The sequence below is a fragment of the Helianthus annuus genome, chromosome 12 (assembly GCF_002127325.2).
Source record: "Helianthus annuus cultivar XRQ/B chromosome 12, HanXRQr2.0-SUNRISE, whole genome shotgun sequence".
NCBI lineage: Eukaryota > Viridiplantae > Streptophyta > Magnoliopsida > Asterales > Asteraceae > Helianthus > Helianthus annuus.
In genome coordinates this window covers 60,375,043-60,395,734 of record NC_035444.2, presented here as the reverse complement: position 1 = coordinate 60,395,734, position 20,692 = coordinate 60,375,043, and the positions used below count along the sequence as shown (strand labels likewise).

At 36.3% G+C, this 20,692-nt stretch overlaps 2 protein-coding genes across 4 annotated transcripts; both read left to right on the top strand.

The window, feature by feature from the left end:
- The first annotated feature begins 430 nt into the window (after window positions 1-430).
- On the top strand, window positions 431-10,830 carry LOC110895061 (coilin). 3 transcript variants are annotated; one of them, XM_022142321.2, is made up of 13 exons: window positions 431-775; window positions 1,687-1,751; window positions 1,828-2,076; window positions 2,725-2,971; window positions 3,084-3,158; window positions 7,424-7,486; window positions 7,591-7,732; window positions 7,818-7,849; window positions 8,349-8,543; window positions 8,636-8,707; window positions 9,345-9,485; window positions 9,557-9,734; window positions 10,440-10,773. In XM_022142321.2, exons 1-13 carry the CDS (start codon window positions 578-580, stop codon window positions 10,640-10,642), a joined length of 1,860 nt encoding a protein of 619 aa, XP_021998013.1. In that variant the 5' UTR covers window positions 431-577; the 3' UTR covers window positions 10,643-10,773. The 3 variants fall into 3 exon arrangements, with proteins under 3 accessions (XP_021998013.1, XP_021998015.1, XP_021998014.1); XM_022142322.2 differs by having other exon boundaries at window positions 450-775; window positions 10,443-10,830; XM_022142323.2 differs by lacking the exon at window positions 7,424-7,486 and having other exon boundaries at window positions 10,440-10,754.
- On the top strand, window positions 10,811-20,384 carry LOC110892950 (F-box/LRR-repeat protein 14). Its single transcript, XM_022140079.1, has 2 exons — window positions 10,811-10,955; window positions 19,735-20,384. The coding sequence occupies exons 1-2, from the start codon at window positions 10,811-10,813 to the stop codon at window positions 20,382-20,384; spliced, it is 795 nt and encodes a 264-aa protein (XP_021995771.1).
- The last annotated feature ends 308 nt before the right edge of the window (window positions 20,385-20,692 follow it).

Below are 20,692 nucleotides of genomic sequence, written 5' to 3'. Positions count from 1 at the left end.
ACTGTCTGAACCATTAAGTACTGAATCAGTAAGAGGCCTGAACCATTAATATAGTCTCAAGAGGTAAGGGGCCGTTTGACAACATCTGAATGGTTAAGTGCTGAACCAGTAAGAGGTTTGAACCATTAAGTGCTGAACCATCAAAAGATCTGAACAATTAAGAGCCTATATAATGCTAACCGTTCAGAAGCAAATGTCTGACCAATTCAGATTAGAGGTTTTAAGGATTCAGACTCTGTATAAATCTTAACAATTCAGAGGCAAATGTCTGAACCATTCAAACATCTGGTCGTGAAACAAACAGTCTAAATCATTAAATACTGAACCAGTAAGAGGTCTGAACCATTAACACCATTTAGAGGTAAACAAAAAAACCCCTAAATCGTGTCATGAATAATATGTATCGAAACATATTTCATGTTTCCATAGTCCGTAAATCAATCATAACATATAGCAAACGACGTCGTAGCAATAGGAAGAGGGATACAATACCAAGGGTTTAGGATGGTGGGGTTTTAGAGCGGTGGCGCACGGCGGTCCTCTCTCCAACCACCAGTCAAACCGTCATCAACCACCAATGGAGACGCAGGCGTTAAGGATTCGTGTGGCGTTCGACGATTGTTCGGTTCTTAACCTAGCTCAACGATCCGACGGCATGAACAACAGCTGGATGCTAATCGAACCGAATCAACATCCCAAAATCTCCGACGTATGCAGCCGTGTTATCCACCAGTTCAACCTTCTCAGTTCGTGCCCTAACGGCGTCGTTCTTTATGTAACGCTCTGTTCATTTTATCTGTTTATTTTGATGCTAATTGTACTTAAACCTAGTTATTTTGTTAATCACACATCAATGTAGTGGTTGATTTTGTATAGCAGTTAATAAAATAACCAGGGCTGCAAGTGTTCACTAATTGTTCATGAACACTTACGGAACAACCGTGTTTTCTGTTATGTCCGTTCGTTAAAGAAATGAACGTGTTCTTGTTTGTTCGTTAGTTTTAGGTAACGAAGAACACAAATGAACGCAAACGAACATAAATGAGCTAGCGTGGCCTGTGTCCATCTCCTTCGTTTAACTAAATGAAGGAATTCCTTGTTCATGTTCGTTCATTTATCAAACGAACACACGCAAACGAACTCCCCGTGAAATGGTTCACGAACTGTTCATGGAACGTTCGGTCCGTTTGCAGCCCTAAAAATAATTAAAAAATATAATAAATGGAATCAGATTAGAAAATGTTTTTGAGTGGGATGTTACAATTAATAGGGTTGAGTTTTAGATTGAAGATAGTTTATTTGATCTAAAAGTTAACATTATTATATGTTTAAACTTGTGGATGAATATAGGATTATATATTTGGTTATTAGCATATGATTTGTTGTCCTCACTACAAAGAACAAATTGTTATTAAGACATGAATCGGATCTCATACTCATAGATGTTTTCCCAAAGGTGTTTGAATAATGTGGAAACAAATTCAAAAGGAAAGAGCGGTGCTATTCATTTCTTGTGTGGACATGTTGAGTAACGAAGTTAGTTTCGTTCAAATTGGGTCTATTGTCTATTAGTCCGTATGTTGTTTGCCGTCATTCAAGGCAACAACAAAACTGTTTTCTCAGTGATTTTACCATACCCTTTCTGTTAATCGACAGTTAAGATTAAGCAACCGTTATCTCTTGCAGATGGAAGGCTTTGTGTTACCACCATCTGAGTCGATTCGAATCTTGAAGGATAATGATATCATTTGGTCAGCCATACTTCTTGACAAACGTGTAATTAACTGTTTGATAAGTCAACTTGTGTTTGACCTTTTGTTACTTCAGTGTGAAAAGGAAAGGGGTGGCGTTGGCTGAAGCGGTAGAGGGGGCAGATGCATGTAAATTGCTCAATGATGATGTCAGAAAAAAGGAACCGGTGGATAACGGCATGCTACTTCTAGCCAATGAAGAGTTTGATAAAGAAACCGGAGGGTACCGAAGTGAATACGAGGTGGAAAAGTCCGAAGATGAACCTTCGCCAAAGGAAACATCTTCTAAGAAAAGAAAAGCCTCAACAAAACTTCGAAGGTCAAAGTAAGTCATCCTTTATTAAATGAATGAATATTCAATGTTTAGTTGCAACATCTCCCATTAGTAATCATGAGTAAAATGCCATTTTTCGTCCCTGAGGTTTGGCTAGTTTTGCGACTTTCGTTCAAATGTTTGTTTTTCCGCATCTGGATCAAAAGGGTTGAAATCTTGCCATTTTCATCCAACTTGTTAACTCCATCCATTTTTTAACGTTAAGTCAGGGGTATCTTCGTCTTTTTAGTTTTTTTTTGATGATTAAAGGGTTTGGGTGGGGAGAAAGTTAACAAAGGTGGATCTTTATTTCTTAGAGTGTTTTTATTTTAATGAAAAATGTCTAAAAAGATGGAAATGCCCCTCATTTAACGTAGAAAAATGGATGGAGTTGATAAGTCGGATGAAAATGACAAGATTTCAAACCTTTTGGATCCAGATGCGGAAAAAAAACCTTTGAACGAAAGTCGCAAAAGTGGTCAAACCTCAGGGACGAAAATGGCATTCTACTCCAAAATTTATACACATGTATTTATGGTCTCCAAGATTCATTCTGTTTGTCATTGTTTCAAGACATTTAAAAACTGGATGAAGACATTCGTCAAACAATGTGCAAATTTGCATATTTGGTTTACATGTGCTTGCTTTTGTGAATTACAGGAAGAAGAAACACCGATTGGCTGAAACGGATGGTGTTGAAGATAAAGTTCCAGCAGAGGATAACGGCGTTAATGATGATGGGGGCCTTTCCAAGAAAATCATTAACAAAAAGATCAAACCAAACAAGAAGAAGAGTAAACCAAATGACGAGATAAAAAAGGAAAATGCTGAAACAAGTGACAAAAATATTGAAGATGATGTTGAAGGAGTCGAACACGTGTCTTCTGCACGTGATGGGACTAAAAAGGTATGATACTGTGTTTTGATACAACTTGTGAGATATGTGTATATATATATAATTATATACACATGTATATGTATATATTAGTCACTTATTTCTTCTTGGTATGAATTACAAGGGCCCTAGTAGAAGTGCTAGAAGGAAAAAGGCTAAAAGACAATGGAGGCGGGAAGCTGCTAAACGTGAACTGAATGTAAGTTGTTAATTTAATGTACATGTGGCAATTTTGACTCATTAACCTATAAATTGGTCGAGCGCTTGAGCCTAGGCTGCAAACAAACCAAACGAACACGAACAAAACCTTGTTCGTGTTCGTTTGTTAAGGAAATATATGGGTTCACGAACAACTAATGAACACTTACCGAACGAGATTTTATGTTCGTGTTCGTTCCTCAAGGAAATGAACATGTTCGTGTTCGTTTGTTAATTTTAGCTAACGAATGCAAACAAACATTCATGAACACAAACGAACACAAGCAAGCGTTTGTTAGGGGTATCGAATCAGAGTAGGCTCGAGCGGAAGCGGAACAAACACACACACACACTAGCAGAAAATAAAGAACACGAGAATTTACGTAGTTTGGTCAAGGTGACCTACGTCCACGGGTTGCAACTAGGATTTCACTTTTATTAGATGCTCACAACTGTTTTCAGAATGATACAGACTACAGTTACATAATAGGTATTTATAGAACAAGATTAGGGTTTCCTACTTGGTCAACAAGTTAACTAAGTGGGCCTAATAACTAGGGCCGGCTACCCTAAAGCCTACAAACCCAACAATCTCCCACTCGGAGGCTTTGCATAGTCCACAAAGTGCATCCAAGAAACCCATCACCAGTAACTTCAGTAATCTTTACGTTCAAGTCTTCCCAGCCTCCAGTTCCAAGAACAAGCTAAGACTTCAGTCACATCCAAGCCACCTAGTTGCAACCACACCTCTCATCAAGTAACTGAGAGACCAGTTGAAGCTCCCACAAGCTCCAACCCAACAGTCTTATCAGGCCCATTCTCTATCTCAACCGGCTTGCATGATCCACCAGCTCCAGAGATACACCGAGAATTAATACCACTCTCCACATTTTGCAAACTATTTCCAGGAGAGCTTTTTTCTTCAGTCGGAATCTTCGTCTTCAAAACCCAACGGTTCTTTGTGATTGTACCCGGAACACGACCCATGCTCCCACTATCACCAAATCCCCTGACTGGCTTAAACTTAGACCCCCGACCACATTCAACTGACATCCCCAAAGCACCAGGATTCAAGTTCGCAAATTGAACCCTCTTCCACTTACTAGATTCAGTGAACCAGACTTTATGTTGTACAGGGACGGCTACTCCCTCAACAGGTATCTCAACTAGATACAACGATCCTCGTCTCCTCCCACAGGCAACAACAAGATTTCCATCAATCACCTTCCACTTCCCACCACCAAACTTAACATCTAGTCCCTGTTTATCCAGTTGACTAACAGAAATAAGTTTCTTCGTTAAACTTGGAATTACCCTGATGTTCTTTAATTTCCATGTAGTGCCCAGTGGAGTCTTCAGATTGACATCTCCCATACCCGTAACATTAAGAACATGACCGTTAGCTAATCGTACCTTTCCAAAGTCTCCGTAGTGCCCAGTGGAGTCTTCAGATTGACATCTCCCATACCCGTAACATTAAGAACATGACCGTTAGCTAATCGTACCTTTCCAAAGTCTCCTTTTTTTCAGATTCACCATCGTCTCCCCGCTGTGCATGGCGTGAAACGAAGAACCAGAATCCATAGCCCAAGAATCTATAGACTCTTCACAGCAAACCAGTACGTCACCGTCAGATTCATCTGACACAACACTGTTTACATGCTGCTTACCATCCTCTTTCTTAGGATCAGGACACTCGTTTTTTAACATGCCCCTTTTCACCACAGTTCCAGCACCTCACATTCTTCCCAGCTTTAGACAAGCTTTTCCCACGACTCCCACTGCTTCTGTTATTACCTCTTCCCCTGCTAACACTGAACATACCAGAAGTAGATCCTCCACTAGTGTTCCTTCGGCGAACGTCTTTACCCAAAACACTATCCCGGACCCGGTCAAACTTCAAATTTCCAGTTCCAGCAGTTTCAGTGACTGTTGTCACAAATCCTGACCAGCTATCAGGTAAGGAAGATAACAAAACCACAGCCTGAGTGTCATCATCCAACTTCATGCCCACAGTTGCTAACCTGGACAAAATTGAATTGACTTCGCTAATGTGATCAGCAACTGAACTGCCTTCGTTCATTCTCATATTAAACAGTTCCCTCATCAAGAACACCCTATTACCGGCAGACGGCTTCTCATACATATTTGACAGAGCTTCTAACATATCACGAGCAGTTGTTTCTTTCATGATATTAAATGCAACACTCCTCGTCAAAGCCAATGTAATTTTACCTCTTGCCTTTTTGTCCTGAGTTCCAAATTTCCTCGGCAGCTTATCCATTCCAGCAGGTTTTTCTTCCAGTACCACATCCAAATCGCATTCACCAAGCAACGCCTCTATTTGCATTCTCCACCAAGCAAAATCAGTACCGTTGAACTTCTCGATTCGGAACTTCCCGTCTTCAGCCATAGCAAACGAGAAAAACCAGAAAAAACCACAAGGAACCAAGCAACCGAAACCCGAGCAACTTTCAATAAACCAGAAACCCGAAGTACCCGAACCAGCGACTTCTCTTGCAAACCCGAGCGTAAAATCAGCAAATAACCAGGGTTCAAGAACCGAAACCCTAATCGCCAAACACCCCAAAACCACCAGATCTGCAACAGCAAACCCTACGGCGCAAACCCTAGACCTTACGAGCCGTAACCAGAGAATAGGTACGGGCCGTAAACTAGTCAGCGGCGACGGCAACAACAACAGATCAAGTTCTCTCGTCCAGCTCTCTCCTTCTCCTGCGATAACCGTGTGAACCGTGTATTTGACTGAACCTTTGGCTCTGATACCACTTGTTAGGGGTATCGAATCAGAGTAGGCTCGAGCGGAAGCGGAACAAACACACACACATACTAGCAGAAAATAAAGAACACGAGAATTTACGTAGTTCGGTCAAGGTGACCTACGTCCATGGGTTGCAACTAGGGTTTCACTTTTATTAGATGCTCACAACTGTTTTCAGAATGATACAGACTACAGTTACATAATAGGTATTTATAGAACAAGATTAGGGTTTCCTACTTGGTCAACAAGTTAACTAAGTGGGCCTAATAACTAGGGCCGGCTAACCCTAACTAGGGCCGGCTACCCTAAAGCCTACGAACCCAACAGCGTTCATGGACAGAATATATAAAAGTAATAAAACAGTGATGCTTATTAAATATTTTATTAAATATACAAATAAAATATAAAAATTAAAAACACTAGTGAGCTATCATACACAACAAACATAAACAAACACGTTACGGAACGTTCACGGACATAAATGAACGAACATGGCCTCTGTTCATGTTGGTTTATTTAACCAAACGAACGAAATTTCTTATTCGTGTTCCTTCATTTATTAAACAAACGAACTTCCCGCCGAACGGTTCACGAACTGTTCGCTGAACTTTCAGTTCGTTTGCTGCCCTAGTTGAGCAAGGTTTGTTTTATTTTATACGGGTCAAACAGGTATAATAAAAGGACAATAGCTTAAAGGGAAATGGGTCAAATGGGCTACAAGCTGCGTCAAGTGTTTTAATGCATACTACTTCTCACATCATTAAAATCAGAAAGTAACTATTACTATGACGGCATAATTATTGTAACCATATTTGACATACTAGTTTTTTTATAAAAGTAAGATGCCATTTTCGTTCCCGAGGTTTGGCCAGTTTTGCGACTTTCGTTCAAAGGTTTGTTTTTCCACATCCGGATAAAAAAGGTTTAAAATCTTGCCATTTTCATCCAGTTTGTTAATTCCATCTATTTTTCTCCGTTAATTCAGGGGTATTTTCGTCTGATTTGTTAACTTAAAGGGCAATTTGGTCTTTTGAATACTTGTACATTATGCCAAATGCTTGTGCATAAAGTGAAAAAGACCGCATTGCTCTTTAAGTTAACAAAAAAAGAAAAAAAAACAAAAATACCCCTGACCTTAACGAAAGAAAAATGGATGGAGTTAACGAGCTGGATGAAATTGACAAGATTTCAAACCTTTTGGATCCAGATTTGGAAAAACAAACCTTTGGGAGAAAGTCGCAAGATTGACCAAACCTCAAGGACGAAAATGACATTTTACTCTTTTTATAATATAATGTAAAAGTTTTGACATAAAGTGCTTTGGCCAATCCAGTATGACCCGCCTGTAAGATGCCCGTGTTAACCTGTTACATAACCTGCTCATTGTGTAAGCAATTTCTCAATAAAATGCTAGAAAATTGTTGGTTTTCAGCCTGTTTTTCCATTATCAGTTATATCTTATCACTTTTAATCTCATATTGCAGCCCGATACCCATGTGGAGCCAGAAATATCCAAAACCGAAAACAAAGAGGCTACTGGCGGACCCGTAATTTTTTAAATGAATTTCTATGTTGTAAAATACGTACTTCATTCGTTAGCTCCAAGATATGATATCCATTATTAAATGTACAAGTTTCTTTCCATTTGCAGTTAAAACAAGATCAGGTGCCTGTAGAAGTTAAGCATGAGGAGATTATAGAACAAGGAATAAACGATAATGATAATGGAGTAACGAAACTCGTTCCGAGTGTAGTCAGGCCAGGACATATTCGCTTTGAACCTCTTGATGAAGGTATGTTTAGTCTATTATGCATTTAATTAATAAGCAAACCTTTTTGGATCCAGTTTAATATGTTTAACTCTTTTTTGTCTTGCAGATGAAGATGCAAAGCAGATCGAAGTACCAGATGTATATTTCCCAGTCATTCTAACTTTTTATTTTTGTTATTTCTTATTTCATGAATTGTTTAATTTAGAGTAAAATGCCATTTTTGTCCTTGAGACAGCCACTTTTGTGACTTTTGTTCAAAGGTTTGTTTATCCGCATCTAGATCCAAAAGGTTTGAAATCTTGCCATTTTCATCCGACTCGTTAACTCCATCCTTTTTTAATGTTAAGTCAAGGGTATTTTCATCGCAAAGATAATGTACCTTGTGCGTTATAAACTTGTACTTTAGTTAAAAATACTAAAATACCCTTCACGCTAACATAATAAACAAACGAAGTTAGTTGGGTTGATGAAATTGGCAAGATTTCAAACCTTTTGGATTCAAATGCAGAAAAACAAACCTTTGGACGAAAGTCGCAAAAGTGGCCAAACCTCAGGGACGAAAATGGCATTTTACTCTTTAATTTATGTCATTCTTTGTTTAAATTTTTTCTCATTGAACTTTTGTGTTTTGATTCAGGTACCTTTTCAGTGGAACGGTATTACCAGCAAGAAAAAGGGTCAAAAATGGGGTTTAGAAACGTCTTCATCTTCTAAAATGGATTACTCTCAAAAAGCAACCGAAGAACCCTCTGCAATGGTAATGGAAGACGCACAAGTACCTTTAGTTGACTCCATTTCCTTTGAACAGCTTCCTCTATGCAGCTCACCTAAGGTCCTTTTTCCTCTCCACACACAAATACGTGAATAATATTGAATAATAAACCGTAGTATTTCTAATGTTGGAATGGTCTTTACAATTTTCAGGCAGATGATGTCATCGCATACCGTGTTGTTGAGTTATCGTCTTCTTGGACCCCTGAGCTCTCTTCTTTTAGGGTACACACTTATCAGAAACGATTGTTAAGCAAAGAAGCCATTGGGCATTGTTATGGCTGCAAATGAACCAAACGGTCAGCGAACAATTCGTGAACCATTCGGCGGGAAGTTCGTTTGTGTTCGTTCGTTTGTTAAACGAACGAATACGAACAAAAAATTTCGTTCGTTTAGTAAAATGAACGAACATGAACAGAGGCCGCGTTCGTTCATTTATGTTCGTGGACGTTCAGTAACGTGTTCGATTGTTCATTAGTGTTTTTAGTTTTTATATCTTATTGAAATACTTCACAATTCCGACAAAAAATATTTAATAAGTGTAGGTGTTTTATATATTCTGTTCATGAATGCTTGTTTGTGTTCGTTTGTTTCCATATGTGATCATGGACATTAGTTTGTGTTCATCTGTGTTCATCAAGGTTCGTTTTCGTTCTTTGCCTAAAATTAATAAACAAACACAAACAAGTTCATTTCCTTAACTAATGAACACGAACATAAAATCTTGTTCGGTAAGTGTTCATGAACAGTTCATGAACCCATGTATTTCTTAACAAACGAACACAAACAATTCGTTTGGTTTGTTTACATCCCTAGGCATTGTTATTTTATCTCTATGTTAAAAGTTTAATTTTAATTACAGGTTGGGAAAATATCATTTTATGATGGCGATAACATTGTTTTGATGCCGGTTCCTGAATATCCCATTGTATTAGACAAAATGGAAATGGATGAAGGCGGTCCAGACAACAACTCTCTTTATAAAGAAGATGGTAGTTTGGAGGTAGTTAAGCTTTGTCCAAACGCATGTAAGAAATATTATCTTTGGGTTTTACTTGATGCTTTTTTTTGCAGATAAATTTCGCGGCTCTTGCTGATGTACGCAGTCTCAAGCAAAGTAATTCAGATGCTGTGAAAGCGGTCAGTAACGGAGTTAATCAAACTGCTCATGGTGATAAAAAGAATGCTGCATCAAATTTGACGTGTAAAAGTAACGAGAGGAAAGAAATTATCTCCAAAGATCCTAGTCCAGGTATATGATCTAGGGTTGTAAAGTGTAAACAAGCTGAGCCGAACCCGAACTCGTCGAAGCTCGAACTCGACGCGGCTCGTTTATACTTTGTTACTTGTTCAATTGTTTTATCTATACACATTTATAATGATTTTTTTATATATCTATAATTGCAACTTTATATATAACATAATATATAGAGTAAAAAATGCCATTTTAGTCCCCAAGGTTTGGCCAGTTTTGCGACTTTCGTCCAAAGGTTTGTTTTTCCTCATCTGGATTCAAAAGGTTTGAAATTTTGCCATTTTCATCCGGCTTGTTAACTCCATCCATTTTTCTCTGTTAAGTTAGGGGTATTTTTCCGTCTTTTTTGTTAACTTAAAGGGCAATTCAATCTTTTTTAGGGGTATTCGGTCTTTTTACATAAAGTGAAAAAGACTAAATTGCTCTTTAAGTTAACAAGAAAGATGGAAATACCCCTGACTTAACGGAGAAAATCGGATGGAGTTAACGAGCCAGGTGAAACTGGCAAGATTTCAAACCTTTTGGATCCAGATGCGGAAAAACAAACCTTTGGATGAAAGTTGCAAAACTGGCCAAACCTCAGGGACGAAAATGACATTTTACTCTTATCAAAATGATAACATGGTTTATAATCGGTTCAAAGATGTATGCTCATGTTAAATGCAATGTTTGGCAAATGTTGACATTTAGTCGGTTTGTTAGCAGCTCAACCATTGGCAGGAAACAAAGAAGGTAACACGTGGGCTGAAATCCAGGAGCTTTTAAGTGCGAAGAAATCAGAACTGTTGGAATCTAATGAAGAGATGAAAAAAGATTCCGGGTGGAATAAATGGTCGTACAGAGCCTTAAGAGGCAGCGCACTTGGTCCAACAATATCCTTATTACGATCAGAAAACGACAGTTGAAAGAATTGCACTCTGTTTTATATCTATGTAGTGGTTTACAACTGGTTTAATCTGTATATCGGTGATATTTGAGATGGTTTAATCAAACCCTTTGCGTGGGCTTCTTACTGTTCGTAACAGTTTACCGGTTATAAACATGTAATTCGAACTGGTAAAAGTAGTAAACATATGGCATGGTTTTTGGTTCAGGTTTTGAAGCGTTTTAGAGGTCAAGCTTATCAAATGGCTCAAAACAAGGGAGCTAACATGGGATCTATATATATCCAGAGTTTCGTAGATGTATCAACATACTATGAGACAGCTTTAGAACCAGGTATGAAATTGGGATTATCGAAAACCGTCTCATACCTAAGCATTGCATAGAAAATGGAGCTTGCTTAAAATCTAATTTCTAAAGAACTTCCATGAAAGTCAAAATCATATACCATTCTGTCTTATTTCTAAAGCGCCATTGGCTAGAAAATCAACCGCCATAAGTCTTTATGGCACCACCGGTGATTGCACGCAGCCGCTGGCCATTGAAATCCCCTTCTCCATACAATAATGCTTCGATCTTAATTATACACAAGTTTGAAACTACTGCTCGCCCGTTTTGGGACAAGTTAAATTACCCGATCCAAACCATTTCTCGATCGTAGGTGTTAAAGAGTCACCATGATCTCCAAAGAAATGGAACACTGAACTAATATGTTTGTAAACGTTCAAGGCATACCTTTCTACTACAGTAATATTTTTTTACACGTTCAACACATACCTTTCTACAAGCTTGTCGCTAAGCTCCCTTTGCTCAGGTTTTGGACCCATTGAATGAGCCTGCGCACATTGATCATCGTTTCATCTGTTTCTTGCCTCAACTCCGAACACTTCAAGGTCAAATGTCTGACCTTGTGGTTCAAAGAAGCTAGCTTGTCTTCAAGTTCAGCTACAACCTGCTTCAGGACCCTAGGCTCCGTTGACTGGACGCAGACATTAATGAAGATGATGTGCGCCTACACTGATACTAGATGCTTCTTTGTAAGGGCTGTTAACTCTTTGTTCTTAAAAAGGGTATTATAGGAAGTAAAAAATATTATTTCCTTAATTGTTTTTTAACTTTTAAATAAACTACCCTCATAATATTTGTGCTAAGCAGTTGATGGGCTGAAACCATGTGGATCAGAGGCGGTAATTTTCTAGCCTATCATCTTCTTTCTGAAAATTTATAGGGTCTTAAACTTTAAACAAATCCCACCCAAAATCACGTTTACGTTTCCGAACCCGTTTGGTATTCAAATAACAAAAGTCAAGTTAGAAAACAATACCTTAAATTGCGTATCCGAAGTCGTAGACTATTATTGTGGGATGAACGCCGAACCATATGAATGAAGTGTTGAAGTGTAGATGTTTGCTGACGTGTCAAGGTTAAAGCAACACGACGGCGACCGGAGGCATCAACGTTCTGGTCCGCTTGTAGTTTTCTGAACAAAATTTTACACCCTTCTCTTCATGAGTGGACATGGTTGTTATGAGAGCACTCTCGTGCTGATAACATGTTGTGAAACTAGCCTAATAGCACTAATTATAAGATGAAAACAATAGAGAGAAAAACTATAATACTTCATTGAATGAGATTGATATTTCATTGATAGATGTGTCATACAAGAGATACAATGAGAATTATACATAGGAGAAGAAAACTTAGAGAAGAAGCTAATCTATTTTTGGTGTTGATAACCATAATATTAATAATATATTTATAACAAATATAAAGTTATACTCGAATTTGAAATTTTAGTTAGAAGACTTTGGAGAAAAAATAAATACCATTTGCCAGACTAGTTTCAATATGGAAAACCATTTTCACACACAAAAACTTGATCTCTGCTACATCTCTTTCATTGACCAAGTTTCTCCAGATCTCATATTATTGTTTTGTTTCTTCATCATACTGATACTGAATCATTAGTATTTGGTTCCCGATCTCTGAATATCATCACTAAAATAGTGCGTGTTTGGAGACGCAATCTGCGTATGACTACAACTGATAATCTAGATCGTGATGGAGCCACTTGGGGACGACGAGCTTCTCTACATTTTTAACAAAAAATCATTCACTCAAGCTGCACTCACTTATACTGGTTGTACAATTCTTTTCCTTATCTGCTATTTGATATCCTGCCGTCATCTCCGAATCTGAGACGCTTTTATTGTACTAAACCGCTTTCAAACTCCTACCTAAAACTCTTAGCACAGTCATGCCCCAAGCTGCAAAAGCTCATATTAGCGCAAGATGTTGATCCTTCTTCTGAGCCATGTGAGATTGATTTTGTGTGCAGTGGCGAATGCATGTAGTCATGTACGTGGAGTGTATTTAAATAGAAGGTTACATGTTGGGGATGCAGGAATTGTGTCCCTTGTAACTGTAAGATTAAATATATTATGGTATAATATTTAATCTAGTAGCCATTATAATCATTTATATTATATGGATCAAAATATATAACAATCCTATTAAATAATTAGTTGGTAATTGTTGATTAGCCTAATTACCCTTATTAACTAATTAGGGTTTCCTCCTGGGTGCTTATATAAGGAGACTAATGTAGAGGTTTCAAGGTTAGACACATAACCTAATTACTCTCATAACATCAATCAACCTCTCTCTCCCAACCGAACACCCTATTCGGTTTATTCATCACCATCATTAGATTGCACCCTAAGGAGGAACTAGATCAAGCTGACAATCATGTCAAACCTTATTGCTGCGTCTCCATCTGGATTCTCTGCTGGCCTGTATTGATGCAATCAAATGTATGTTTTCATGTTTTCCATTATGTTCAAACAGAACTGATCCAACATGTGGTATCAGAGCATATGTTGATTAGTCGGTTCTGTTTTGTATCCGAAAATCTGGAATAGAAACTGGAAAACAGTTTTGAAAAAACCAGATAAAATTCCGTTTTTGTCATCCGAAATCATCATTACGGATCATTACACATCATTACGGATGATTACGGATCTGGGTTTTATCATCTCGAATGCATCTCGGATAATTACGGATCATTACAGATCATCATAGATCATTATGGATCATTACGGATCCATTACGGATGCATCACGGATGAATACCTTCAAATAATTTTATCACGGATCCATTACGGATCATCACGGATCCATTACGGATGCATCACGGAAGAACGTCTTCAAACGATTTTACCCGAGATGCCATTTCGGATTAGAATCCTCCATACCGGATCATCTCGGATCATATATTCATCAAATTACTGTTCCGAAATCAACAGTTTAAGGAAATGTGTTTAGATATGTAATAATTTCCAGATTTCGGATGAATGTTTGAATATTCCGATTTAGGGTTCATCATGAGTTCTTGATTAAATTCGAAAATTCCCTTAGTTTTGGAATGAATTTAGGATTATTGGGTATTTGTTCCTGTTTGATTTAGTTTTATCTAATTAGAATTTTCGAAATCTGTTATTTTATTAATGGATATAAATTTTCGAAATAAACAGATAAATATAATGAATATTTAAACAGGAAACTTAATCCCATAATCCCTAAGATTTCGGATTAAATCTTATCAATAATTAACTGTCAAAATTAGGGATTTTGTAGCTTGTGGTACACATTACGGATAGGCATTTCGGATGATCATTCCAGATCATTACAGATCGTTTCGGACTAAGCGTCCATCACGAATCAACATCTGTTTGATCATTATGGATCATTTCGAACTAAGGATTACGGATCATTACGGACTAAGCATCATCCATCACGGATCAATATCTGACTGATCATTCCGGATGAACATTTCGGATGGACATTCCGGATGAGCATCTGTTTCATCCATTACGGATCATTAACTGCCTGATCATTTCGGACCATCTCGGACTTAGTGTCACGGATCATTTCGGACTAAGCATCACCATTTCGGATGAATCCAAGACATGATTCATCTGAAATCATGCGTCTTGGACACATCCGAAATCATCCGAGATCATTCGAAATCTTGAGTGTTCATAAAATTTCAAGACTTATTCGAAATCCTATTACTTTATTAAGCAGTTAATATGAACTAAATGGCTTAACTTGAATGAGCTTCTGATGTATCAAATAATGTTTTACAAAACCAAAATCCTATTAAATGATTGGTTTTTGTAATTACTTAGTTAATTAATGAGGATCAAATAATGTTTTACAAAACCAAAATGGCTTAACTTGAATGAGCTTCTGACGTATCACTTCTGGCCAAAGCTGATTTGATGCATCTACTTATCGTTCAAGTATTACGAAAGCTATGTTAAGTGTGCATCATAAACATGAATGTCTTAATATCTGGCCAAAGCTGATTTAATTCCTTCATAGATGGCATACTTAACAAGTGCATAACTAAAGTGATTGTCTCAATTTCTGGCCAAAGCTGATTTGTTACAACCACTTTGCACACATGCTTAAATGATTACACTTCTGGCCAAAGCTGATTTGTCTTCGTTTAAGTAGAACTTTAAATAGTCTATTATTTTGATGTTAGTAATAAACATATCACAACCTCTTCACGTAATGATCCTTATATTAATGATCCTCAATTAATTTTATGATCATTTCGTCTGCCTTATTCTTAGTACCCATAATTTTACTCACTATAATTTTCTTCTATAAATCTATATCTCATCCACTCTAATTCCTAAACCTAAAATGTTTTGCTTTATTTAAAGTTTCTATAAGAATTAGCTCTTAAATTAAATCCTTGATTATCTCTTAAGACACGATGATCCTATTGCTCTCTTCTGATAAAGCACTACAGAAGAAAAGTAGAGCATGATGATTAGGATAAATCGAACATGATGTCTCTTATGATAATCAAGAATAAGTGTTGTCACTAAAAGATTACTCCAGATTAAGTCTTTCCTAAGACTAATCTATAATTGTGGAATAATAACTAGAACTCCTAAGATGCATGCCTTCATTTAAAGTTCTAAACTATAAAGCTAAGTGGTATATGTGAATGCATAATAACGTACAATACCATGACCCATAAAGTTAAGGGTTTACGCATGGAAATAAGTACATTTTTCCGGTACATTACATACTAAGATTTTCACTTGTACAATTTGATGCCTTATAAATCAACTATAACACTCAAAAGTACCAAAGTATAATGAGTATGTTGATAAGCAACATATGTACAAAGAAATAAATATTTGAAGCTGGAAAATAAGTTGTTACTCACCTTACAACCACTTAAACTTTAAAAAAGGATTGTTCTAAGGTCCATAGACAAATTACAAGTGCTAATTCCAACTTTAAGGTTCTTCAAGGGAAAATCTCACTGCATAATTATGTCATTAGACTAGACATAAGCAACGAGACTATCCATTATTCTAAAGAACAGTTGGATAAATTAATTAGATAGTCACTTGCTAATGATATTTAAGTCTGATAATTCTTTAATATTCCTATTAACACATGATTAGTTGACTCTAGTTTTAAACATTTCCTTACCAGAAGTCAACAAATAACTAACGTGAGAGTTAGTGACAAAACTAATTGTTAAGGCTATAAGAACCATAATAAGCAGTCTTTAACAAAGCTTTTCGATACCTTACATATTCTGAAGATTAATCAGAATACAGTATCATTACTTAGGCTATGTTATGAAGATTGTGAGGTTTGCATAGTCAACATAAAGTCACACTTATCTTAAACTCTCATATTATTTGTTCTAAATATCTGGATTGGAGCATTACTAAGACAAAACTAGATGATACCTTACATTTTTCACAACTTTTGTTATCATGTAAATGAGAATTTGACAAAAGGAAAATGAGACTTATAAATTTCATCCATTATAACCGAAATTCATGAGAAATCATGACATGGTTATGAGGATGATTTTCTTTCATCTAATCTCATTTTAAGTGATTTTAAATCATGACGTTAAAGCCCTAAAAAATTACTTGGCTTAAGGAATAGGTATGGGTCCATCATAAGTCATTCATTGACATTCCTGGAACTTATTCTAAATGGAATATTCAGACATAATTCATTTATCATTTAACAGACTATCAACTTGTATCTAAATTTTGTCGCATATGACACACGGTCTTAGAAGAAATCTATTCATATATATACTTAATAATATTTCTATTAAAAATGTCCCTAAAGTTTCTTATGATATCTGGACATTAAAGAAATCAAATAAAGTCTAAGATATATGTGATAGGTTCCCACATCACGTAGCTCATTGAAACTTCTCTTGTAGCATTCTAGATATATTAAAGATCAGTGGGAGCACTAAGTGTCTTTATAATAACTTGCAATAGTTGCAAGAGGTGGGGGAGTGAAAATTTTACATTACCTAAATTTACACCTCTTGTACAAGACACCGCTCCATCACGACACTGTTCTATCAAAACTTGTCTCATTAAAATCTAATGCTACTCTTACAAAAGTTTCATTGTTGCTTAATTGTGGGCGCACTTAGATTTCTCACCTAAACTAACATAATCCTTAACAAGAGAAATCACAACGACTAACGTCATTAACTTGTTTCTCTGTTAGAATTTGTTGGTCGTTAAATATTGACCCTAAGCATGCTGAGTTCCTAAAAGTTTTCTAAGGTTAGTGGGAGCAGTCAAAGTCCTTATCATGACTTGCAAGGAATACAAGAGGCGGGGGGAAGAGTGTCATTAAATTTCACTCCGAATTTAACTCCGATTACACCTCTTGTACACCACACTGCACCAACTCTTACAAACTTAGAATCCCGAAAATGATAGCAACCTAACCAAGAGCTAATCCATAAAACTGAAACTTCTAATGAACCCAATAATCAACTCAGGAGGTCATATAGGTTTAAAAACCTACTAACTTTGATGATTACATAACCTCCCTAACTGAAGTTGAAATGGATTTTGGAAATGTTTACTGATTCTATCTCTTCAAATTAAGCCATTAGTGTCAATCAATCTTCTAAATGGAATAAAACAGTTTTCTAGTAAAACTGATTTTATGTGTTCGTATAACTTTTGGGATTTGATTGAGTTACCTAAGAGTGTTCATAAACGTTAAGACACTAAGAAGCATGATATATTGTCAAAGGTTATACTAAGGAAGAGATAAATTATCAAAAGATTTCTTTGAGGATCATCACTGTTCTAGTAGCTTATAATAGTTTAAAGCTACATTAGATGAACATTAAAAGAATCTTCCTTAACAAATGGCTGACATATTTACATGTTCATAAAACAACCTGAAAGTTCCAAACTGAAGGTTAAATAACACTTTATTTGTAAGCCAATAAAATCCATGTATGGGTTAATGCAAACATCATAATGTGATGAAATCTTAACGTAATTATTTTCATCAACAACCAAGTGGATTAATGTACCTACCTCAAAATGAGTGGGAGCAACTAAATTAAACTTGTCTATATAGATGATATTCTTTTGACAAGTATATGTTACATAAGTCAAAGCATTGTTGACACAAACTTTGATATAATAGATCTCAGAGATATCTCTTACGTGATTGATATCATAACATACCGAGATAGACCCAATGGGACATTAGTTCTGTTCCATCAGTTTAACCTTAAATGGGTCCTTACATATGTAACAAACAATATTGCTCTCCTTCAGAGGATAATATGGCAAATGAGATTATTTATTTATGCTTCATTAATTAGAAGCCTTATGTAAGTTTAAGTCTATACTCGTTTAGATATTACTCACATTGCAACACACTAGATATGTCTAGATTAATGTGAAGCATCTAATGGAGTATTACAATATCTTTAAAAGAAACGAGAGACTATACCTTAAAGAAGAAGTGAGAATTAAAACCGGTTTATTACTTTAGCTTTGTGATATTCAAAGATGTCAAAATGTAATTTCGGGTATATCTTTATGTCAGCAGACAAAACCTATCTCATGGAGGAGTCATAATAAACTGATAATAACAACCTAAGTTATAACGACATAATATAGTCACTAAATGTTGTTGGAAATTTATCAGTGGACTCATAAGTTTATTAACTCCATGTAATTAATGTTTTGAAGACTTAGTGTGATAAAGTCAGCTACCATGACTCCTTGGACAGTAACAGTTCGAGAGGTGCTGCATTAAATCTCGATACACAATTAATTATTCGTTTATGAACGAATTGAGGAAACTAAGTTTGTATCGAATACATTCATGATATGCTTAAGGATCCTATAACTGAAGGGCTATCACCCATAAGTCTTATTAAGAGAGCTCATAGACGGGTATTAATTAATGGCCATGCGCAATTGCATATCGTACTATGAATGACTAAGTATTAGTTAATTTTCCTTATCAGTTTGATTTTGTATGTCTCTAAGAATATGTCAAGTCGACATAATGGCATATAGACAAATAAAGTTACAAATCAAACAAAGGGCTTATGCATATTTTGATCATGACGATTAGGTTTTAAATTAAGGCTATAGTATGACTAATGGGGGTCCTGAGTCGCATAATGATTCAACGGCTGTATTTCTCTGCTATAGTACTTGTTTAAGGCTAAAATGAGTGTTAACTCCTGATCAGGCTTACCTAATACTCATAGTAAATGATTACGCGGCTAAGTGGGAGAATGTAAGATTAAATATATTATGGTATAATATTTAATCTAGTAGCCATTATAATCATTTACATTATATGGATCAAAATATATAACAATCCTATTAAATAATTAGTTGGTAATTGTTGATGGGCCTAATTACCCTTATTAACTAATTAGGGTTTCCTCCTGGGTGCTTATATAAGGAGACTAATATAGAGGTTTCAAGGTTAGACACAAAACCTAATTACTCTCATAACATCAATCAACCTCTCTCTCCCAACCGAACACCCTATTCGGTTTATTCATCACCATCATTAGATTGCACCCTAAGGAGGAACCAGATCAAGCTGACAATCATGTCAAACCTTATTGCTGCGTCTCCATCTGGATTCTCTGCTGGCCTATATTGATGCAATCAAATGTATGTTTTCATGTTTTCCATTATGTTCAAACAGAACTGATCCAACGGTAACATCATGTAAGAATTTGATTCAGTTGAATTTGGAAGGATGCCTTCGTGTCACAGATGAATCACTCAAAGCTGTTGGAGAATCGTGTATTCGTGATTTGAATTTGGGGGGATGTTATTTGATTACTGATTTGGGTTTGGAGTATTTGGCAGATGGGGATTTGAAGAATTGTTTGCAACACCTTAATATGGCTGAATGTAATCAAATTAGTGATAATGGTATAATCTTCTTGAAATCAATGGCTGCTCTAACCGAGCTGAGTTTGTCAAAGTGTGGTGTTCATGTAACCAACTATGCAATTGCGGACGTATTATCCCACCTCTCAAACATTGAGATATTGGATTTATCCTGGTTGGTAAATGTAACAGATATCTCATTGCTTGCTATAGGTAGCAAGTGTGTAAAGCTTCAAAAAATTATATTGACGGGTTGTGAAGCCATAAGTGCTGAAGGTTTACGGGCTTTTTCAGGTCATCAAACACTAAAAAGGCTCGAGCTGTTCTCGTGTTACAATTTTTCTTGGGAAGATGTGGAATCAGTTGCTCTGACTTGCACAAAATTAGAATATCTTGGGCTCATGAAGAGAATAAAGACACCCACACCAGAGTTTAGTTTTGATTACTTGCAAATTCAGCACAATCGCTGTGGGATAGATTGGGATGAAGACAGTGACTTTTTGTTTTGGTAACAAGCACAACAGGAAGAGTAACTTTTTGTTCTTTAAATTCAATCAAGATTTGGGATTTTATATGTTTTTGCTTTGCTTTATGTAGATGCACTTGACGTCTGGTAGTGTTATAAAAATATGTTTTTTTTCTCTTTGTTGTTGTGTGTGTTTTACTTCTTGGAATTGTCTAATTTACTTCCTTGGTGGTCAAAATCTGCTTGAATCGCCAGTTTCAAATATTGTTTTTGTTTATGCATTCATCAGCCTTTCAAGTGTCATATATATAGTGGTTTTAATGTGATTGTTCAATTTACTTCCTTCAGGGTACA

Bases quoted from the DNA above. Each gene is read 5' to 3' on its own strand.
- LOC110895061 (XM_022142321.2), top strand. From the start codon at position 578: ATGGAGACGCAGGCGTTAAGGATTCGTGTGGCGTTCGACGATTGTTCG. The intron at 776-1,686 runs GTAACGCTCTGT...TATCTCTTGCAG, and splicing joins CTAACGGCGTCGTTCTTTAT to ATGGAAGGCTTTGTGTTACC. The intron at 8,544-8,635 runs GTCCTTTTTCCT...TACAATTTTCAG, and splicing joins CTCTATGCAGCTCACCTAAG to GCAGATGATGTCATCGCATA.
- LOC110892950 (XM_022140079.1), top strand. From the start codon at position 10,811: ATGGCATGGTTTTTGGTTCAGGTTTTGAAGCGTTTTAGAGGTCAAGCT. The intron at 10,956-19,734 runs GTATGAAATTGG...TGAATTTGGAAG, and splicing joins TGAGACAGCTTTAGAACCAG to GATGCCTTCGTGTCACAGAT.